Source organism: Rutidosis leptorrhynchoides, chromosome 6 (genome assembly GCF_046630445.1).
Source record: "Rutidosis leptorrhynchoides isolate AG116_Rl617_1_P2 chromosome 6, CSIRO_AGI_Rlap_v1, whole genome shotgun sequence".
NCBI classification, from domain to species: domain Eukaryota; kingdom Viridiplantae; phylum Streptophyta; class Magnoliopsida; order Asterales; family Asteraceae; genus Rutidosis; species Rutidosis leptorrhynchoides.
In genome coordinates this window covers 21,780,775-21,804,261 of record NC_092338.1, presented here as the reverse complement: position 1 = coordinate 21,804,261, position 23,487 = coordinate 21,780,775, and the positions used below count along the sequence as shown (strand labels likewise).

General features: G+C 34.4%; 2 protein-coding genes across 2 annotated transcripts; both read right to left on the bottom strand.

Moving 5' to 3' along the window:
- Window positions 1–4,175: 4,175 nt before the first annotated feature.
- Window positions 4,176–7,707, bottom strand: LOC139852055 (transmembrane 9 superfamily member 12-like). Its single transcript, XM_071841271.1, has 3 exons — window positions 7,595–7,707; window positions 4,877–7,010; window positions 4,176–4,452 (listed from the first exon to the last, which is right to left on the bottom strand). The coding sequence occupies exon 2, from the start codon at window positions 6,923–6,925 to the stop codon at window positions 4,949–4,951; it is 1,977 nt and encodes a 658-aa protein (XP_071697372.1). The 5' UTR covers window positions 6,926–7,010; window positions 7,595–7,707; the 3' UTR covers window positions 4,176–4,452; window positions 4,877–4,948.
- A 6,461-nt stretch (window positions 7,708–14,168) lies between these two features.
- LOC139856063 (photosystem I chlorophyll a/b-binding protein 3-1, chloroplastic) lies at window positions 14,169–15,547 on the bottom strand. Its single transcript, XM_071845296.1, has 3 exons — window positions 15,340–15,547; window positions 15,136–15,194; window positions 14,169–14,869 (listed from the first exon to the last, which is right to left on the bottom strand). Exons 1-3 carry the CDS (start codon window positions 15,481–15,483, stop codon window positions 14,254–14,256), a joined length of 819 nt encoding a protein of 272 aa, XP_071701397.1. The 5' UTR covers window positions 15,484–15,547; the 3' UTR covers window positions 14,169–14,253.
- Between the last annotated feature and the right edge of the window lie 7,940 nt (window positions 15,548–23,487).

The following is a 23,487-nucleotide window of genomic DNA, read 5'->3' as shown; positions in this document are numbered from 1 at the left end:
ATAAAAATAATTATTTGGGTTTATTTAGTAATTACGTAGAATTAAAATTGTTTTGTGAATACATTAAGGGTAAAAACAAAAATAAATACAAAAATATAATAAAAATGTTTTCTTAAATTTTTCTACTAATCTATATGATTAACTAAGACTATAAAAATTATGTATGTAATTTTTAGATATTTAATTTATTATTTAGACATTTTTGAATAATGTTCGATTAATAAAACACTATTATTTTTGAAGTAATTTAGGTATTTATTTAAAGGTAATTATATTTAATATATATAAGACATACTAAGGTATAATAACTAAATATTAAATAAAACTTAGGTTATATTATCACACATATAATTATTAAGTACATTAATAATTCGTTGTGTGTATACACCTAAAGTGAAGGTTAATCAAAGATAATGTATAATTCATGTGGACTTCATCGCTACTCACGGTCGTAAGTGAATGATGTCTAGGTTGCCATTTATGGGTAAGCTTGTGGATCTCGAATGCCATGACTTAGATTCTGGTCAAGAATCCTGGGCCCCCGGTTACATCTGGTCATTCCTGACTTATTTGATAGCAACGAAGTTTGAGTAGAGTTGTACAACATCTTGCTAAAGATTAACCCGAACTTTCTAAAATTGAAAAATTACTATAAGTGGAAACTTTCCATAAATAGTAACCTCCCGAAAATGGAAATTCTTTAGTGAACCATTACTATCAATATAGTACTATATACTATTGTCTGTTAGGCAATGTCTGATCATACGTTCTATCTCTAGGTTGAGATCTCGGTCACGTCCTTCCGTTCAATTCTTTCGTGTGCTACTAAGGTGAACTTCATAGCCCCACTTTTTACTGTTTCATAATTGTTTTACAACTTTTGAGGTGAGACACATGCTTGCTTTATAACTGTTTTACACTTAGACACAAGTACTAAATTGTTAACTATGCTGTCATGCTTTGATTCATGCTAAATCCCTACCGTAATATCGTCAATTGCTACGTTTAAATGCAAACTTAATTATTGTGAGTAGGCCTATTGAGAGTAACGTCTCTAACCATTCGACCGTTGGTCTTTGGTTACATAATAATGATTCCACGACACTGACAGTATAAGGTGTCATAGGGTAAACTTGTTTAGTAGCGATATTACAAAATGCAGCAACACTTTTAGATTGATATTTCTATATCAATCAACTTTAAACTAAATCTTGTGGTCTAAAACTTTGGATATTATTTATAAACCTGTGAATTTCACTCAACCTTTTTGGTTGACACTTTAAGCATGTTTTGTCTCAGGTGATGATTGAGCTAGCTGTTTGCAACTTTGTGATGATAGATTTGATGTTTGCATGGAGTCCACATCGCATATTATATTTTAGTTCATAAACATTTATTTTACGTTTTAATAATAATGTAAACATGTATTACTGCTTCCGTTGTTTTATTAACAAAGGTTTTATTTAAAAAGTCTCATATATACAACTGTGTTATGATATGATTGGTCACAATTACCCCTGGTCCATTTTGGGGGGTGTGACAAATAAAACTACTATTATTATCATTAGTAAAACATTAATATCAAAACTATCATTTTTAACTAATAAATATTTTGTACATAAAAACACACTTATTATATATACTATAAATATATTGATATTCCATATAACTATATGAAAAACATATTATCATTATATATATGACCACATATAACAAATTATGTATTGTTAATATAATACTAAATATATATAGATACTAATATAACTACAATAACCATTATATATATATATATATATATATATATATATATATATATATATATATATATATATATAAATAAATATATATAACACATAATTTAAGATATAATATAAATATATGATTTTAAATGAAATCTAGTATAAATTTTATATAACTACAAATACATATATATTAATAAATGAAATTATGTGATTTCCATTATATGTTTTAATATATATACAAATGATATAGGTTCGTGAATCCGAGGCCAACCCTACACTTGTTCAATGTCGTCATATGTATTTTTACTACAAAATACAGTATTGTGAGTTTCATTTGCTCCCTTTTTAAATGCTTTTGCAATATATATTTTTGGGACTGAGAATACATGCGCTGCTTTTATAAATGCTTTACGAAATAGACACAAGTAATTGAAACTACATTCTATGGTTGGATTATCAAATCGAATATGCCCCTTTTTAGCTTGGTAGCCTAAGAATTGGTGTTTATGATAATTGCCACCAATTGACGCGAATCCTAAAGATAGATCTATGTGCACTAACAAGGCCCAGTCAGAGAATTTGAACTGCTTTAGTACTTCGATTTATCATGTCCGATGTGAGTCCCGGAATGATGGGGATATTCTATATGCATCCGCCAATGGGGCTTTGCCTCATTGGTCACCATGTTAACATGGTGTTCGAGGAGACCAAGGGTTCGAGTCTCGGGGGGGGGGGGGGGGGGGGGGATTTTCGTGAATTAACTCTAACCACTAACATTGCCTTTCAAAAAAAAAAAAAAAAAAAAAAAAAAAAAAAAAAAAATGCATCCTGTTAAGGTCGGTTACAAGGTATTCACCATATGAATGAATTTTAATTCGCGAGTTACGCGTGTCAATATATGAAATCTTGTGGTCTATTAAAATTATGAAAATGAATGATTATGATAAACTAATGAACTCACCAACCTTTTGATTGACACTTGAAAGCATGTTTATTCTCAGGTATTAAAGAAATCTTCCGCTGTGCATTTGCTCATTTTAGAGATATTACTTGGAGTCATTCATGACATATTTCAAAAGACGTTGCATTCGAGTCGTTGAGTTCATCAAGATTATTATTAAGTCAATTATAGTTGGATGTATTATGAAATGGTATGCATGCCGTCAACTTTCATTGTAATGAAAGTTTGTCATTTAAAAACGAATGCAATGTTTGTAAAATGTATCATATAGAGGTCAAGTACCTCGCGATGTAACTAAATGTAATGTATTCGTCCAGATGAATTAGGACAGGTCATGAAACCGTATTTATATAAGTTTTCGTTATTTTGCAAAAAAATAAAAATAAATAAATAAATAAATAAATAAAATAGGGTAGCACTACTTCGCAAATGGAAAAATAGAGGCGTACATTTCACGTCTAATGTACAATCACACCAGCACATTATACAAGTAGGATAAGGTCCCCTTAAACAAAAGTGGTTCAATAAAATTGACCTCAGAGTCTTACATTTTAAGTCTAGTGTACGATCACACGAGCACATTGTACAGGTGGGACAAGGTTTGCTTAAAATAAGAGGTTAGCTTATACCACCCTCAACCGGATGGTGGATGTGACGTGGACTCAGATTCTACACGTTTTAAAGAAAAATTGATTTTTTGAATGTGACGTGATGATGTTAAATTTTAAAGGTAAATGGTGGTTGTGTTAATTTTGAGTGTCAAATTGGGAGTTGAATATAAAATAATTAAATTAATAATTAATATAGACGTGTTAACTTGTGGTTGGAGATCAAAAAGCTAACACCATCTTCTATTTCGTCGCTTATCTGGCTTACGCTCCGCAATGTCAATTTCAAACGCCTTACTAGAGGCTTCACAAGGTGTTACACTGTTACTGTATGCTGACAAGGATAACGCCGAGCAGGTAATGCCGCATTACGAATAGTCTAAAGATTCTAAAGTTCACCTGAACCTCAAAAGTCGTGCCAAGTCACGTCAAAATTCAGTTGATTAGTTTGGCCATAAATTTTAACGAATTTCATGTCTATATTTGTAAAAAAAGACACTGACAATGTTTTGAGATTAATTCGGCTTATTTTAATATCTTTCTCCTGATTAAAAGGAGACCGTCACTGCCATGGGGTTTCAGAATTCCACTTCTACAGGTATAATTTGATCATGAGTTTTTTAGTGAAATGTTGTGAAAAGTAAGAATGTGAACATGGAAAAGCTTGCTACTAAATTTAGAAAATGCATGTTTACCGGGTATGCCTGAATGATCTTGTCTAAAAAAGTTATTCATGGCATATATGTCATTATTGTGGTGGATGTGGGATTATGATTGGAATATGACGAAAGTTGTGTTATTGGACCGATCACTAGAACAATTTAACGAATGCCATATCAATTATTGCAAGAAAGGATTTACATATTCGATTATTTTCATTTTTGTCTTGTATAAGGGTTCTTCACTTCTCAGTATCATGTTGTAATCCACCTGCAATTGATATATTAAACCTATTTAAATTATTATCTAAGTGATGATCTATGTTTTGAATCACCATCTTGCTTAATAGTGGATTTGGTTTACAAACTCAGCATCTTGCTCAAGATAGAAAAAATGGCACACAAAAATATTACAGTAAGAGATCACTACAGTCTACAGCCATGATAAAGCAGAGGCAGCAACTTAACCTGTTCATTTCATTCTGCAATAAAAAAATATACAATTAATTAGTGCCTTTTGAATGTTACAACTTAAACCCTAAAAAGATTTCCATCATGCTTTAATCCTTCAAGTTCTAAAATTTTGATGGTTTTACCTTATGAAGTTTAACTTGTACAATACTTTTGCTCTTATAAATTTATCTAGTTTAACCATCTAACTTTCAAAAATGCAATGGTATAAACAAATAAGTCAATGCAAACTTGAAGGATTGAAATATGAGAAGGAAAAAACTTGAATAAAAGCTAGTAAAAAAGTTGAAACTTGAAAAGATTAAATCATATTAACCCTAATAATTAGCAAAGAAAAGATGCAAAGCATTTGTATTGTTGAAAATGTTGAATCATACAAGTAATAAGAGGCTGAAAATCTAAAAGATAAACATGATAGATTCTGAAATCTCTAACCTTTAACAAGTAAAAACCACATACAGTGTCTTTGTAAGATTAATGAGGAACCATTTCACTCCAAATGTTGTTCTAGTCGATCTTAACTGATGAAAAAAGATAATGAACAAAGAAGAAAGATGTGATGAACCCGATTGTGCCAGTAGACAACATAATAGCAACTGTAATGATGAGCGAGTAACCAAGATAAAGTGTAGCGGATACTGGCCCACTCAAACTCTGCAGTTCAAACACCAAATACTTTATCGAATACAAGAACACATATACAGAAACCGACCCAGAAGCATAAAACGCCTTCCACCACCACTGCCAGTCCTCAACACAGAGATGCATGTAAGTTAACACAACAGAAACTTCAGCACAAACAACAACCAACAACAGAAGCACAACGAGCAAAAATCCAAAGACATAATAGAATCTTCCGAGCCAGATGCTAGTTAGGATGAAAAAGAGTTCGATAAAAAGGGTTCCAAATGGAAGGGTCCCAGCACCAAGAACTAGTAGCCATGAAGGGTATTTTCTAGCTGGAATCTCCCTAGCAATCTGGTTGGTTCGAACAGGGTATGTTACAGTTTCGGCTCGAGTCCCTAAGAATCCTCCTAAGAGGGTGAGTGGGACTGAGATGCAGAACCAGAGTGATAAAAGTGTGAAATATAAAGATATAGGAATGGCACCCGAGCTATTATTTCCCCAGAGAAGGAAATTTAATGCTGTTAGGATGACAAAAACAATCCCCGGGAAGAAACACGCTATCGACCAAGATACGGATCTCCATCCTTCTGAAGTTCCTTTAATAACTCGCCATAGATATACGCCAGCATATCCAGCTCCAGTTCCTAATAACAGATAAAGGATTATCATTCCTGTTAAAAGCATACCCCGTGAAGCTGGTGACATAAAACCTAAAGCAGCGAAAACGATTGTTACAAGCGCCATTCCTGTGATCTGGACTCCATCTCCTATCATTACACATAGAAGTTTTGCGTTATTAGGTTCACGAAATACATCACCAACAACGAGTTTCCATCCAGACAGTTCCTCATTCATTTGTGCTTGAGATTCTTTGTCGAGTTCTTCATATCGTGTGAGATCCCTTCTCACTGTTCTCAAAAAGATGACAAAAACAATACCAGCTAAAAAGAAAATCACCATTAGCGAGTTTAGAATTGAAAACCAGTGGACACGAGCACCATCCATTTTGAGATAAGCGTCCCAGCGAGATGGCCATTTGGTATCACTCTTCACAAATTCAACTTCATACGTAAATGAGATTCTTTCCTGTTCCCTTATAACTTGAGACTTTTCTAGATCCAACGGGCAGTTGACAGATGGCACTTCATCGTATTGGTGGAGTTTTGCCATCTTCTCAGGATCGTATTTAACACTACAAGGGAAAACCTCAAAACCAACAATCTCGTATCCAGAAGCCTTTTTCTGATCATCAGCTGATTCGATTACACCCATACCTTCTTCTCCTGTGCCAAGTATCTGCACACCCGTGCCTTCATACTCATGTATAAACACCTTAAATTTCAGGTGATTGATGATGTAATCGTCATCACTTTTAGAAGGCGTGTAACCAATAGGAAACCCGGTCCACTGAACTTTAATTCCATTTTGGTTAGCAAATCTCATAGCAGGCAAGTTATCCAGCATCATATTAACTTGATACAAATCGCGAGTTCTCTGTTTTAACAGCTTTACCTCATGCTCACTTAACGGGCGGGTTGTGCATAAGAAAACAGACTCGTTAACATTCATTCGGAACCGATAAGGAGAGTTATCAATCTGATCACCCATAAGTAATTCTCCTAGATTCTCTGCACTTTTCTTTACACCGCCATTAGGCCTGCAGTACGGTAGACTGTAATAACTAAAGGGAAGCTCGGTCTCAATAGACGTCAAAGAATTAACTTTGGCATATATTTCATCATGTGTTGAATACGTATGCATGTAACTTCCAGGTAAGTAAAATCCATTGCAAATATGCGAAACGAGAATGACAAATGTGAGAAGTAGCCCGTATGTCCCTCTCGAGATCAATGACATGGCCTTTGGTCTAAAGGAACACGAAACCAATCTCTACCAGATCCCTCAACTTGATTCGCCGATGCAGTCGCAACTATCACAAAACCTATAAGGCATTAATCGATAATCAGTTCTCCTCGTGCAACAACAAGATCTTAAAATCATATATTTGAACTCAGCCATTTATGAACTCGGATGAGGTGAGTAATTACAATAATGTCAAACCCTAGGATTCATCTTCATTCTTCACATAAAGAAAAAATAAATTATACTAGAAACTAAATTACTCATAGCAGTAATTACCATCAATAATGATTACTCGTATAGTAATTTTATAGCCTAAAAAACATATTTCATCAGCTCAATCAGATCAATCAGTATAAGTGCGTTCCTCTGCATGTGGTTATATACAGTTAACTACTGAATCTACAAGTTCAAAACGAACACATACTCATAGATTAATATGCACAGATCTAACTAAATTGATGAAATTGATAATGATATATAGTATGTGGTAGCAACAGATAGGCAAATAATCTTCAAGGATGATTAAATTAGTGATAAAACCTAGTTCATTATACTTTCGTAGCATAGGCCTATATACATATATACAGTAATAAATACTAACGGTTACATGTAGCTAGAGGAATGAAAAGAAAGCTGAAGATATGGTAAAAATGATAAATGTACCAGATCTGAACGGAATGATGTAGTTGATGAAACCCTACGTCGCTAGGGTTTAATTGAAGAGAGATAGGTAGATAGCAGAGTACGACATGACTGAATTTGGGTGAAGGTCTGTGTGTGTGTTTTAGTTCCAGATGCGATCTACTTTTTTTATTTATACGGAGTACCACTTTTTAAAATTAATTTACATAATTTAATACTACTCCGTATAAACAATAAACAAATTTAATAAGGATCATCTCTTTTTTAAAGAGTGCATCCTTTTTTAATGATGACAGCTTATAACGTGGATTTGTTTTGTTTATAACGTTTTTTAGTTTCATAAAAATACAAATACAAATACAGATAAATATTAGTAATATTCAACAACATGTGTTTTATATCACTAGAAAAATGTAATTATTGTAGTGCTATTTGGATTTGACTTCTAAAAAGTTGGTTATAGGTTTCACACAAGACAAGGTAACAGGTTCGAGACAGTTTAGACCTTGGAGAGTCGCAACGGTTAATACGAAGTCGAGACGGATGTTGACATTCGTTGACTTTTTTTTATAAATATTTCAAACTTAAACATTTTAAAGATAAATATTTCAAATTTAAGGCAAGTATATTGTGTTTGATCACGTTGCCTTTAGTTTTAACTATTAATGTGTGACGATCGCTCCAAATCCATATGGACGAACACGTCATTCTTCGATTTCATTGCGAGGTATTTGACCTCTATATGATACGTTTTGTAAACATTGCATTCTTTTGAAAAGGCACACCATAAATGAATATTTAAATCAAATGTTTTCGACATCTGATGATTTCTACATATAGACAATCACCGTAAATAATAGTTTACAATAGTACTTCAGTTGACAATGCAGTCAAAATAAGATACATGGTGATGATTTGGTGAATGCAACGTTTTCTTGTAAAAATATGCCATGTAAGACTTTATACACATAGCTTGTCTAACATATAAGCAAACAGCGGAAGACTTCTAGGGAACCTGAGAATAAACATGCTAACAAGTGTCAACACAAAGGTTGGTGAGTTCATAGTTTTAATGTTTCGTATAATCTGTATATAAAGGTGGATCACAAGATTTCAGTTGTTTCATCCAGAAACGTTTATCAAAATATTCTACAAGATTGAGCACCCTGGTAACTAAACTTTAACGTTATAATAAGTGCCCATGTTTTAACATACATGCAACCAACATGTACAATACACGCAAACCAACGTGTACTAAACTCAAATAGCATACGTCTGTTTTATAGTTCAGGCTAAGGTTTATATACCTGGAACAGACGGGGATGTCAAGCCTTATGGATCCATATATAACTACTCGCGCCCACCAGTTCTTATAACTCGCAGTTACTAGTTACCAAAGCTAAGGGATTTTTGGTTCAAACTCGGTGTAGAATTTAGTATGTACTTGTATCCATTGCGTTTAAAATAAAGTGCATGTATTCTCAGCCCAAAAATATAGATTGCAAAAGCAATTAAAAAGGGAGCAAATGAAACTCACCTTAGCAGCATATAAAGTCGTTCACCAAAATGTGACTGAAACTCGGATTACCAAATAACCGTAGATCTCAACCTAGAGAACATATGTTGATCAATAAATGTCTATCAAGCTAGGTCAGGTCATAGTGTATCATAATCCTAATGCTCTAGATCGACATACAAAAGTTATCCAAAGTCGTTTCAAAAAGTCAATTTTGACAATAGTTCAACAAAACGAGGCGTGCCTTATATAATGATTCATTTACTCGGCTGGTAATATTCAAAAATCCAATTTATCAATCTCATAGATAAGTTGTTTAAATATTAATTTCAGATTCAAAAGCAATTCCAATCAACGTTGATCATAATTCAGTTGCCCATATCTTTTAATTCGTTCATCGAAACTATTCGATATCTAAATGAAAAGTTATTGATTTTTCGCCAGCTTTTCAAAAACATGCATATCATATACCTTTTATCAGTAATATATGTATTTACTTCGTGATTCATCATAATTGTTTAACGACAAAATTTAGCATACAAGCATGTATAAATATATATACTCGAGCACTAGACATGGATACACAATTAATATATAAAAGATAAAATATGAGTGCTTATGTATCAATATTGAGATTCAATATTGTAGGAAAGTATGTAGACGTAACGGAGATGATAAACACTAGGTTTGACTTGCGAATATTACCCATAACCTCCATAATTATAACCCATAATTTCCTTAGCTCTATCCCGCTCGAAACCCATTTTGAAAGTGACACGCTCATGACCTCGTCGTAGTATTTTATGTACTAATACTACTAATAATAATAGGATTAATAATAATAATAATAATAATAATAATAATAATAATAATAATAATAATAATAATAATAATAATAATAATAATAATAATAATAATAATAATAATAATAATATAAATAACTTAAATAATACGGAGTAAAATAAATAATGAAATAAACTGGAACCAGATCGAGCTTATTTATACTACTTGGCCTGAAACAATACCCCATGCGATCGCATGGGGTTTACACTGTATAGCCATGCGATCGCATGGCATGAATTTCCAGCTCACATATTTTTGTCCTAACGTTTGTCGACATATTTATTTATAATATATATAATATATTTAATTTAAATAATTAATTATATATTATATTAAATTCACGTGCATAGTTGACTTGTAATTTTTGTTCCGATAAGTCGTACCTCATCACGCGACTTATGTCCAGGTTCCGGTTTTTCGAATGTCCCTTCACACGCTGAGAAAACTGGCTCTTTACGTTTCGTGACTCGTACCTTTGTTAAAATATAGTCTTAAATTATCAATAAACTATATCACTCAAAGTGTATCTTAAACTTTCGAGTTTTTTGGTCATTTACTTCTATAAATCATCGTCTCGTAGTATATACATATACATTTTGAAATAGCGTTTTACTGTAGCAAAGTTACTGTAGCAAAGTTTTTTACTGTAGCAAATAGTGATTTTCGAAAACACTGTAGCTTTTTGGGTACTGTAGCAATTCGAAAATACTGTAGCAAATTAGTGTTTTACTGGTTCATCTTAAACGTTTTAGTTAACTTATCTAAATATCAATCGAATCAATAATCGAATGTTACTATCGTTTACTAAATAACTTGAAATCATGTATATATATATATATGCACATTAAGTTATATATATATATATATATTGTTCGTGAATCTTCGAGAACAGTCAAAGAATAATTGATTACATGAATATAGTTCCAAAACTTTGAGACTCAACATTACAGACTTTGCTTATCGTGTCGAAAACATTAAATCATTTAAAGATAAAGTTTAAATTTGGTCAGAAATTTCCGGGTCATCACATAATGTTTGATATGTTTATGTTTGAAATACATATAGAAAGTCAGCGTTGGTCAACATCCGTCTCACCGGTTTATTTTCCGTTGTTGACCGTTTTTTACTGTTGTTTAATCATTGACTGTTATTTAATCTGTTTTTGATCCATTGCCACGGTACACTCAGAGGCGAAGCCAGGAATACAGAATAGGGGATGCTTATGAACAGTGGCGGAAGCAGTAATTTTTTTCATCGGGGGCAAAAAAAAACCTAGCAATTTTTTTGGGCAAAATATTGAGGGTTTGGGGAAAAAATTGAGGTTTTTAGGCAAATTATGAAATTTTTGGGGTAAATTTAGAGATTTTTGAGCAAAATTTGATGATTTTGAGCAAAATATGTAGGTTTTGGGGCAAAATTTGATGATTCACGGATAGGGAATGAATTAAGGGATGCTTATGTTTATTTGTTGGGGGATATTTTCAACTAATATACAATTTTTAACACAATATATTTCGCTTATTTGAAGAGTTGGGGGATGCAAAGCATCCCTAAACATCCCCCTGTCTCCGCCTCTGGGTACACTAGTAAATATGTTATGACGGTCGTCGCGGTCGTTTTTTTGCAACACTGGTTTTAGATAATTACACTCCGTCTCAATTTAATAGTCTCGGGTTGAGTAGCGTCCATATACAAATCTACAATATATTTACATTTTTATTTCCAGCCGCAAATCAATTCCAAATCCATATATATATATATATATATATATATATATATATATATATATATATATATATATATATATATATATATATATATATAGGGGCAGGATCAATGGGGAAGTAACCAATCGGGGAGAAGCGGGGGGAAACAAATTTTTTTTTTTTTCGTTTTTTTTGAATTTTTTTTCTGGCATCAAGATCACACGAAAATATGAACATTTAGAAGAGACACTTCGTGATGAATGTTATTATTTAGGCAGGAAAACGATCGACAAAAATAACATCCAAGATAATATTGTTCGTGAAGAACATGAACGTTTTTTTTCTTCATGTTTTGTGAAGTAAAATTTAGCCCGATTTAGAGTTTAGGGTTTAGGGTTTGGTGTTTTGGGTTTATTCCATAAACCCAAAACACCAAACCCTAAACCCTAAACCCTAAACTCTAAACCGTCTGTGTTAAAAACTCAATCTAAATCCTAAATCTAAACCCTAAATCTAAACCCTAAACCCTAAATTTCTAAACCCTAATATCCAAACCCTATAAACGCTAATATCTAAACCCTAATATCTAAACCCCAATAGCTAAAACCTCAAAATACGCTCGAAAAACACGATAATTGTTATATATTACTTCTTCGAGCGTTTTCCCGCCAAAATAAAAACATTGATCACAAAGTGTCTCTACTAAATGTTCATATTTTCATCTCATCTATAATGTTCGTGAACAAAGTTTTTTCAAAAAACGAAAAAAAAAAAAATTTGCTTCCCCCCGCTTCCCCTCGAATGGTTACTTCCCTCTTGATCCTACCAATAAATATATATATATATATATATATATATATATATATATATATATATATATATATATATATATATATATATATATATATATATATATATATATATATATGGTTAGGTTATTGTAAAATGTTGGTTAAAGTAAGTAAAGGTACGAAGAAATGTTAACCGTTGGATTGATAGAGATTTTAAACGAGTCAATTCATTATATATATAGGGTTAGGTTATTGTAAAATGTTGGTTAAAGTAAGTAAATGTACGAAGAAATGTTAACCGTTGGATTGATAGAGATTTTAAACGAGTCAATTCATTTTTTTCCCTATTTAAATGGGAGGCCAGGGGCATTATAGTATTTTAGTCCTCTTCTCCGAGAATTCCATTTTTTGCTGCTTGTTTTTAGGTCTTCACGAACAGATACTCAAAGGATGATAATTAATACAAATAACTAATAAGAAGTGATGCACGTAACTAATAAAAAGTGATGCACATAACTAATAAAAGTGATATAAAAAATAAGTGATACGATAAGAATCTATTGATACATGATGTATTTTAAAATTGATGCCCATAACTAATAAAAAGTGATGTACATATATAGCATCAAACAAGTGATGCACGAAGATTTTATTGATGCATGATGAGTATTCATGCGCATGTAGTTCTAATGACTACTTACCACAGAAGCCTCTTAAATTGGTACATATATTATGTTTTTGATGTATGCGAGAGTATTTTCGATGCACAAAAAAGAAATGATCATACGTGAGTTATTTGATGCACAATGTGGATATTTTAAACGATATCAACATAACATTGCAGTCATGTAGAAACTGATCACACAATTGATGGAGCTTAACAAAAATTGCTGAAGACAAATAATGCACATCGATACTTTTATTTATGCTTTAATGATGAACAATTTATCCCTTTAATAATTTAATCTTAAGATATTGATACACTTGTCGTACAAATGTGATACAGTGGAAAGTTATTGCAAATTATGCACATGTGTTGGACTGTTGGTCATCTTTTATTTGTTGGAGATGTCATCTAAATAAAATTAGATGACTATTTTATTCACTGTAAATTATAATCATATCATATATAATATATATATATATGTACTCCGTAGTTCATTAAAAGAGTTTTGAAAATTCAATGACAGTATCAAAACTACACTTGGTATATGAAACTGTGAAGCATATTTTCACGAGAAGTATTTAAACAATATGCAAAGACGACGGTTTCAATCAAATATAATTAACTAATAAATTATTTTGAGTTTTAATTTGTAATTTTACCAAAATGTCCTTTATTTAAAAATTATAAGAAAGACACATGTCATTTAATGTTTGGTATACTATCTTATGTATTTTAAGGTTCAATGTAGATGAACCAATTCATATATATATATATATATATATATATATATATATATATATATATATATATATATATATATATAATATCAAGTTCAGAGCTAATTTAGCACGTTAGCCTTAACCTTTTATGCCAATGATTCACATTTATATCGTTACTTAAAGCCTTAAATCATATTTTTGAATTAGGATTCAAAGCTCTTTGGTTTTGTAACATACCAAGTTGGACTGCATATAAAAACCTAAACTTTTGAACATTTATGGTTGTTGGTATATGATGGATGTACCACACTACCACTAGATTACATATGCATTGATGTAATTAGAGTTATAAGTAACAAGGTTTCAGTTTAGCATATAATTAATTTCGTTCAAAGAAAGTTCTGCACATAATATTACATATGGAAGGCAACAAATTTTCTAATGGAACTTAAGGCTGGTCAAGACATTGTTGTTAACTGGATCAGCCAAATGGTCAAGAAGGTTCTGGAACGGTCCAACCCCGGTCACCAAACCCTGAATGAAGTAGCCCAACACTGCCAACATAGCCAATCTACCATTCTTGATCTCTTTAAGCTTCAACTCCTTCATTGACTTCTCATCTTTACCGAATCCTAACGGGTTAAAAAATGGCCCGCCCGGGTACGCTGGGTCGCCTGACCCCGAAAACCCCTTTTCCAAACCCAAAAAGTATTGCTTTCCCATTGACCCTGGGTTGTACCAATCTTGGAGTCTTCTGTGTTCTGCAAAGCCCATAAGTGCCATTTCTAGTACAAATAGTGTAAATGGGTCAGCCCAGTAGTTGTATGTGCCTGCTGGGGGAATGACGCCTGTTTTGAACCAGGGGAGGGCGGTTTCGGCTGGGATGAGCCCAAGCTTGCCTAGAATCTCGGGTGCTATGGCTCCGGCTGCACCCAACATGGCGAACCGCCCGTTGATAACTTCTCCGTAAGCTAGCCATTTGGGCTCAATGAATCCTCCAGTTCCTTCTGGGTCAGAAAGACCAAGTGGGTCAAATCCAAAGTCACCTGGGAGACTGTTTAACATTCAAAGTTTCAGGTATAACAGAACAAGGAACATATGATTGATCTTCAAAATTGATACTTTCAATATCCATGTTTAATTTGTACTTACTGCACACTTTCATGTCGAACTCTAAGTTGAAAAGCACTTAGCTTTTACTATAAAACTTATACTATACCATTCTTTGTTGAAATAAATGATAAATCTTTAAGTTCAAATCATACTTTAATTGAAATGAAAATTAATTTCATCTAGAATTCAATTATGTCATGAAATTACCTTCCATCAAGGTAAGACAGGGATTGCTTGGATGCAAACCATAGTTGTCTGTCTCCTTGCTGATACACATAACATAAAAATAAACAGCAAGCCATCAAATAATTAATATTAATAATCAATCTAATACTGGCAATATATACATATACATGCATATTATATAATTATATTTATTTATACGTAAAAAAATAACATAAAAATTTGTACCTTAACAGGAGGGGTGGAAGCAGCTTTAACAAGAAAAGATAACTTTCTTGAAGGTGAGTAAACAGGCCTTGCACCAAAGATTTGTCTAGCAGACTCCACTGAGGAGGTTAATGATGATGATGATACTAAAGCTTGTGTTGCCATTTTCTTCTAGCTTGTAAATGTTAGAAGAAGATGGTTAATTGTTTGTGCTACTACCATTTGTGAAAGAAAAACAGGTAAACATAAGGAGGAGGGTGAAGGGTGGTGGTGGGCCAAATGAGGTTATGGTTGTGGTTTGTGTTGAGCCAACTTGGAATTTGCAGATGAGGTTTGGGATGTTTTGTTCCAATGAGGTTAGTACATGTGGCAAATCTATTGCTTAGATAAGAGATTTTTATCCGCTTTCTTGTTGTCCATGGGAATTTGACAAATGTTACAAATTGTTAATTGTTAATTTGTTCATATTACTTGAACAACTTTTTTTTATTATTGTCACTTCGCCAAAATGAAACTTCTTTGTTACATAACTTGATATTTTTCATATATATGGGATTAAAAGCACAAATTCAACAACAATATTAACTTACATGTTTTTTTATGTTAGTTCGGAGATATGATTGTCTACAACTTATCAGCCTAACCAAGTGAAATTTTTATTCAAATTGGTACTAGCTTGTGAAAATGGGATATTGTATGCTAATGCTTCTAATGGTGTATCCTATCGTATACACGCATAAAAGGCATAATGATCGCATAAAAATAGCATCAGGAAGACTGGAAATAACAGTTTTGTGGAATTATCCGTCCAGCGTTCTCCGCTGTACAGGCTGCTCCGTCATGCGTAAGCCCTGAAAGCCGCCTAGCGCATAAGCCCTGAACGGAGAGCGCCCTATTCAGCATAAATTTCGGATCACGAATAACAGAACATATCATCATCTGACACGTGTCCCCGAACAATCCGGTGGATCTGTCACTATAAATAGACCTCTTGGGTCGTCATTTTACACATTCAGACATTCTGACAACTTGTGAGCAGAGACTTCACCTTTCTCTCTCACACAGTACTTTCTCTCACTAGAAGTCATCCGGCTAACAGCTAAACGCTAAACGGACAACAGATTGATTAACCCACCCCACAGATTTCCAGATCTGTGTGCCGGGTCTGCAGGGATTATTTCCCGAGGGTAAACATCAATCGGCAATACTCCCCCACCTTCAGCTAGATCACTTCTAGAATTGTGCTAACACACTAAGCCTTACCTCATAAGGAAATAGGTGTTAACAATGGAGCCATCCATTATTAAGACGAATCATCTCACCAACACTGATAAAGACGGCGAGGGTAACGAATGGGTACCCATAGAAGTAGGCATGATACATCCATGGAAAGCTGGACAACGGAGGAAGGCAGAAGTGTTAGAAGATTGGGAAGAGCAATTAATATCATTTCCTTCTATGTTCAACACAAATCCATCCGATGGTCCAGTGGTTATAGAAGCGCGAGTTGCTAATTGCTTAATACGCAACATTTATACTGACACGGGAGCTGGAGCAGACATTATGTATGAACATTGCTTCATACAGCTTCCCAAAGATGAACAAGAAAAAATGAAGGAAACATACGTGCCGTTAGCAAGTTTTACAAGTGAACCGTCTTGGTCTGAAGGAAGTATTCTGCTTGAAGTAACCTTGGGCAAGCCACCCCCAAGACGCACAGCCAACATTGAGTTCCTGGTGGTTAAAGCAAATTCACAGTACAACATAATTTTGGGAAGAACTGCTTTAATGACGTTTGGAGCTGTAACATCAACTGTACATGGCATGATGAAGTTTCCAACGCCAGGCGGAGTAGCAACGTTATATGCAGAACGGCGGAAGTCAATTGAGTGTTCTCAAGTAACAAAAGCAACAGTTAAGCCAATAATACATGATGACGGGTCAATCTCGCCAAATTTACAATTTCCAGATCAAAAAATCATAGTTGGGCATACATTGTTCGCCGAATGTAAAGAAAAATTGTACACCATTTTGGCAGCAAACTTAGACGTCTTTGCATGGCAACCGTCTGATATGACCGGTGTTCCAAGGGAAGTCGCAGAACATATATTAAATGTGAATCCTAACATACATCCTGTTTGTCAAAAGAAGCGAGGCATGGCGCCAGAAAGAAGCAAATTCCTCCGTGATGAGGTACGCAGTTTGGTAGATGCTGGAATCCTGCGAGAAGTTAAATATCAGACATGGGTGGCCAATCCAGTCATGGTTAGGAAGCTGATGTGTAAAACGTGGTATATGAATTATCGTATGAAATAGTATGAAAAAATACCGATTAGAGATTGCTACACACTAACGGGCAGTGTACCCGATCGTGTAGTAGTATAATAAATGGTAAAATCCGTGTATCGTTCCAAGGACAGTATCTAAATCAAATTAGGATTATAGACTAAATTGTGATTATCTAAGAAAATTACAAGTACAAGATATATTTTGGTTTGCCCTTTTGCGATAGGCGAATCAAGTGATGAATGAGATTAAAAAGACAATATTTTTGGTATTTTTAGTTTATGAAAACAGAAAGATAGTTTTGAATTCAAATTAAAGAAATATGCTCATCTAGACTTTTTACCCTTAATGTTGAATGTTATTTAGGATTAAGATCGGATTGATTGGTTATGCACGAGAACTAATTAATTGGTTCACCAAGAATAGTCTTGCACAAACACTCCAACGGGATTACACAACGCAAGTGATGTTCTTGACATCTAAGACCTCCTATTTGTAATCAACTAATTCAACTAGTTTGAAGACTTGAAGAATGATCAAGTCAATGGTGTGTTGTACACGATCCACTCCTATATCAACTAAAGGTTTAACTTAGTTCATTCCCTTGGTCTGGTAAAATGCTCAATTCACCCAACCCAAACAATTAACTAAGTGTTATAATAAGATCCCTATAAACGTCACTAGATAAGGCAAATCACTAACACATGTTAATTGATGTAACTAGGTAGTTGAAAGTGTGTATAATAGATTATAAGGAATTGGTCATTCTCCTAGACAATTACACATACTAATTAAGCTATTCTAAAGTATCTACAAGAGTCGTTCTTACATTCTTATGTAAATTAACCATTTGAACTCAACTTATCCCTTTTGGTAAAAGACGGATAAACACATGTCACTAGGTGTAAATCAATACATTAACTTAACAAGATGATGTTTCTTAATCAAATGAACATATCAACTAGTTGAATCGAAAGGATTAAACTTAACAAGAATGGTTCTTGTATTCAAACATCAAACTATCGTGCATAATTACGATCAATCAATAGTAACCATTCAACATCTCGGTTATTTATCTAGATGAACATAAAATGGACTAGCCAACAATCATGCTTGAAAACTTAAACATAACAGTAACAAAGATAGAATTCATTGTAAATACAAGATTAACCTTTTAGGAGTAATTTTGGATGAAGCTCTTGAATGATCTTGGATTCTTCAATGATTTGAGTGCTTAGATGCACTTTGATAAGCCTAGGAACTGCTTTGAATCGTATGTTTTCATCTCTGAGCAGAAAGGAAACTGGTACTCCTCAAATGAAACTGGAAATGGAATTAAATAAGCTAAAAAGTTGGTGAAAAGCGCTGTGCGCGGCGCGCACAGCAAGGGTGCGCTGAGCGCACTCTCACCTACTTCACTTTATACTTTACAGCTCGACTACGCACGTTCAAATATGCTTTTCTGTCAAAAGTGCGCGTATGGGTGCGCTGAGCGCACCACTGTGTGCGGCGCGCAACATCAATAAGTGCGCTTGGCGCACTTTGGTTTTGGCTAAGAAATCTTCTGATCAAAATTATGCAATGTGCGCTGAGCGCACATTTTGGGGTGCGCTGAGCGCACTCTTCTGTCTTTGGGTTTCTGGTCTCGTTTTCGATCTCTGAGCTGTTACCATACAATATCTTCATATTTCTTCAAGTTTACAATGATTCTAGACTATATTACAATACTATGAAATACAAACGGATTTACTATGTTTACATATGAAATAAACAACAATAGGACGTGATATTACGACTAAAGATATGACTAATTAGAGTAATATCAGAAGCCGGACAACTCATGGCGGATGTGTGTGGATTTCACAGATATCAATAAAGCATGCCCAAAGGATAATTATTCTTTACCTGAAATTGATTGGAAGGTTGAATCATTGGCAGGATATCGATTCAAATGTTTCCTAAATGCAGCTAAGGGATATCATCAAATACCTATGGCTTTAAAAGATGAAGACAAAACGGCTTTTCACACGACGGAAGGCATATTCTGTTACATGAAAATGCCTTTTGGTTTGAAGAATGCAGGAGTAACATATCAACGACTTATTGATATGGCGTTTAAGGATCAAATTGGGCATAATTTAGAAGCTTATGTTGATGACATTGTCATCAAAAGTCATACTGAAGAGAAGATGTTGCGAGATATACAAGAGACTTTTGCATCTCTACGAAAAATCAATATGAAATTAAATCCCAAGAAGTGAACGTTTGGTGTAGAAGAGGGAAAATTCTTAGGTCATATTGTCACAGAACGTGGTATTAAGGCTAATCCTAAGAAAATTCAAGCAATTGAAGACATGAAGTCGCCAACTAGCAAGAAAGATGTTCAACGGTTGCATGGATGTCTGGCAGCATTAATAAGATTCTTGTCCAGAGCAGCTGAAAAGTCGCTTCCATTCATGAAGGTGTTAAAATGCTGTTTAAATAAAAAAGATTTTGTGTGGACGGCGGAAGCCGAAAATTCATTCCAAGAGGTCAAGCAGTTGTTAAAAACGTTACCTACATTAACAGCACCAAAAGAAGGGGAGACCTTAATTTTGTACTTAGATGTCTCAAAAGAGGCGATAAGTTCTGTCTTAATCGCAGAACGGAACGGCGTGCAAATGCCTATATATTTTGTTAGCAAAGTGTTGCAGCTTAGTGAAACAAATTATCCACTACTTCACCGCCTGGTTTATGCCCTTGTGCATACTTCAAGGCGTTTACGAAGGTATTTTCAAGGTCATCCTATCTTAGTGTTAACAGATCAACCGTTGAAGCAAGTACTCCGGCGTCCAGAATCATTTGGCCGTTTAGCAAAATGGGCCATCGAGTTGGGGGAGTATGAAATCAATTTTGCTCCCCGGAATGCAGTTAAAGGGCAAATTTTGGCAGATTTCCTCTTGGAAACAAATGAAAAAGTAGAGTATGACAACAAAATGGCACCACAACAGCATGTGTGGGAATTACACACTGATGGAGCATCCAGTGAAGAGGGAACAGGTGCAGGACTAGTTTTAACAAGTCCAGACCGAGAAGAGTATACCTATGCATTGAAATTTTGTTTTTATGCTTCAAACAATGAAGCAGAATATGAGGCATTACTCTCCGGCCTCCGCATAGCGGTAGAAATGGGCAAAACAAGTTTACGAGCATGTGTTGATTCTCAAATCGTCGCCCAGCAGGTTAATGGAACGTTTGATGCAAGGGATACATCCATGAGGCAGTATGTAAAGTTGGTGGAGGCAATTTCAAAGAAATTTGATAACCTTGAAGTCGTGCAAATCCCTCGAAATAAGAACAAAAAGGCTGACGTCTTGAGCAAGCTGGCTACTTTAACCTTTGATCATTTGCACAAACGAGTGTTGGTTGAAGAGCTTAAGGAGAAATCAATAAATGAAAAACCAATTATGGCAATAGTAGAAGGTGCTAAGGAAACTTGGATGACTCCATATTTGAGGTATTTGCATGACGGATGGTTACCTGTTGATAAGGCGGAAGCAAGAAGAATAAGGGTAACAGCACCAATGTATGAAATTGTTAATGGTGTCCTTTATCGAAAATCTTGCAATGGTCTGTTGTTAAGGTGTTTAACCGATGATGAAGCATTAAAGGTGGTCAAAGAAATGCACGAAGGAGTTTGTTCTCAACACTCCAGCTTCCGTACTGTGGCATCACGGATCATGCGACAAGGGTATTTTTAGCCTTCCCTTTATCGAGATGTTGCAGAAATCATAAAAACATGTGAGAATTATCAGAGGCATGGTACAATTCAGCGTCTTCCAAAATATGACTTGATACCAGTGTCATCCGCTTGGCCGTTCTGTAAGTGGGCTATCGATATTGTGGGGCCGTTCAATAGAAGCACTGGTAATGCTAAGTTCTTGGTGGTAGCAATCGATTTTTTCACGAAATGGGTTGAAGAAAAGGCTTTAGCAAAAATCACAGGAGAAAATGTCAAGAAGTTTGTCTGGCATGATATCGTGTGTCGTTATGGGGTGCCAAATGAAATAGTCAGTGATAACGGCAAGCAATTTGCAGAAAATCCATTTCGGAGTTGGTATGAAGAGCTGGGTATAAAGAAAAACTTTACATCTGTTGCTCATACTCAAGCGAATGGACAAGTGGAGGTTACCAACAAAGAAATCGTTGCTGGCATTAAGGCACGGTTGGGGCTGAGTCAAACTGGTTGGGTGGATGAACTGCCAAATGTGTTATGGGCACACCGAACGACTCCAAAACGGAGCACGGGGGAAACACCCTTCAGTATAGTATATGGTACAGAGGCAGTAATACCGGCTGAAATATGTGTACCAACACAACGCATTATGGCATTTGATATTGAAGCTAATTCTAAAGCATTAAGGGAGAATCTCAACTTGTTGGAGGAAAGAAGGTTGATGGCTGCCATCCGGCAAGTAGATCACAAGCATAAAATGGAAAAATATTACAATAAGAAAGTAAAGCATACACAATTTGAAGTTGGTGATCTGGTTCTATGAGATAATGAGGCAAGCAGGCAGATCAAATTTGGAAAGCTAGCCCCAAAATGGGAAGGACGTTATAAGGTCACAAAAGTAAATCAGAATGGATCATATATGCTTGCTGCGCCATCTGGCGAGCAATACGAAAGAGCTTGGAATGCAATGAATTTAAAGAAATTTTATGCGTAGTACTATTTGCATGGGCAGCTTGATCAACTGTCAAATGCATGAGATCTAGTCATAAATGTAAAAATTTCTTTATGAATATGAATAATAGCAATTATTCTTTTGGCAATATTTTTCATAAATTTTATCCGGACAAGGACTTTTAGCCCAGGTGTCACATAGCTGTGTGTCATCCCTACCCGCAGAAAGAAAGATACCATTTCGGTGGTAGAAGTGCAATCATAATCAAAATGGTTGTATCGATAGTGAGACATGTAGAACTCACTAAAGCATCGAGGCGATGAAACGAATCTAAAAAAAATGTCATGACACAACTTATATACACAAAATACAGAGCAAAACAGAAAACGGACCATGGCGTCCTGCAAAATGTTTAAAGGCGAAAATAGTTCATAACTTTTCCTCATGAGTTTCATGACGGAAAGCGTATAACGGAGAATATAATTTCAATATTTACAAGCATAACGGTTGCAACGTACAATATCAATATCTTATGCATTATTTACACCGAAAATCTTACTAAATTAAGGCATCTTTCTAATAATTACAACCAAGTACAATATTAAATGTTATACAAGGCATATATATATATATATATATATATATATATATATATATATATATATATATATATATATATATATAGTATTTCATTCATCTTGAGGAGTATAATTTAGTACATCGTCTATTGTTACATCTGGCTTTTTACAAAGATTTTTAAGATCAGCAAACTTCATATTTTCTATCAGTGCACCAGCTGCATCAGCTTCTTTGATGGCGTTTTCGTTAATCTTCGTTGTAATAACAACAGGCATTGGATTTGGCAATTCTGGAAGTTTTCTTTTCTTAAAGTTGAAAAAGCTTAGTCGTTCAGCAGACTTAGCAAGACGGACGAACTCACGTATCCTGTGAGACAGAGCTTGACAATTAAAGATACGCTCTATAAGAACAGGGATCCCAGCTATCATACGTCTTTCATTCTCTTCTTTAGCTTTAAGCTGCTCTTTCAAAGCGTTATTCTGCTCAAGTGTTTTTCATTCTCCTTCACTAGTTCATCAATTTTGCACAAGTGTTGCTTTTCTCTGGAGGATAGTTCTTTGACTTGTTCTTTATATTCCGCCTTCTGATTGTTGCTATTATCATAAAGCCTCTTCATCGTATCATATTCCCTCTTTAA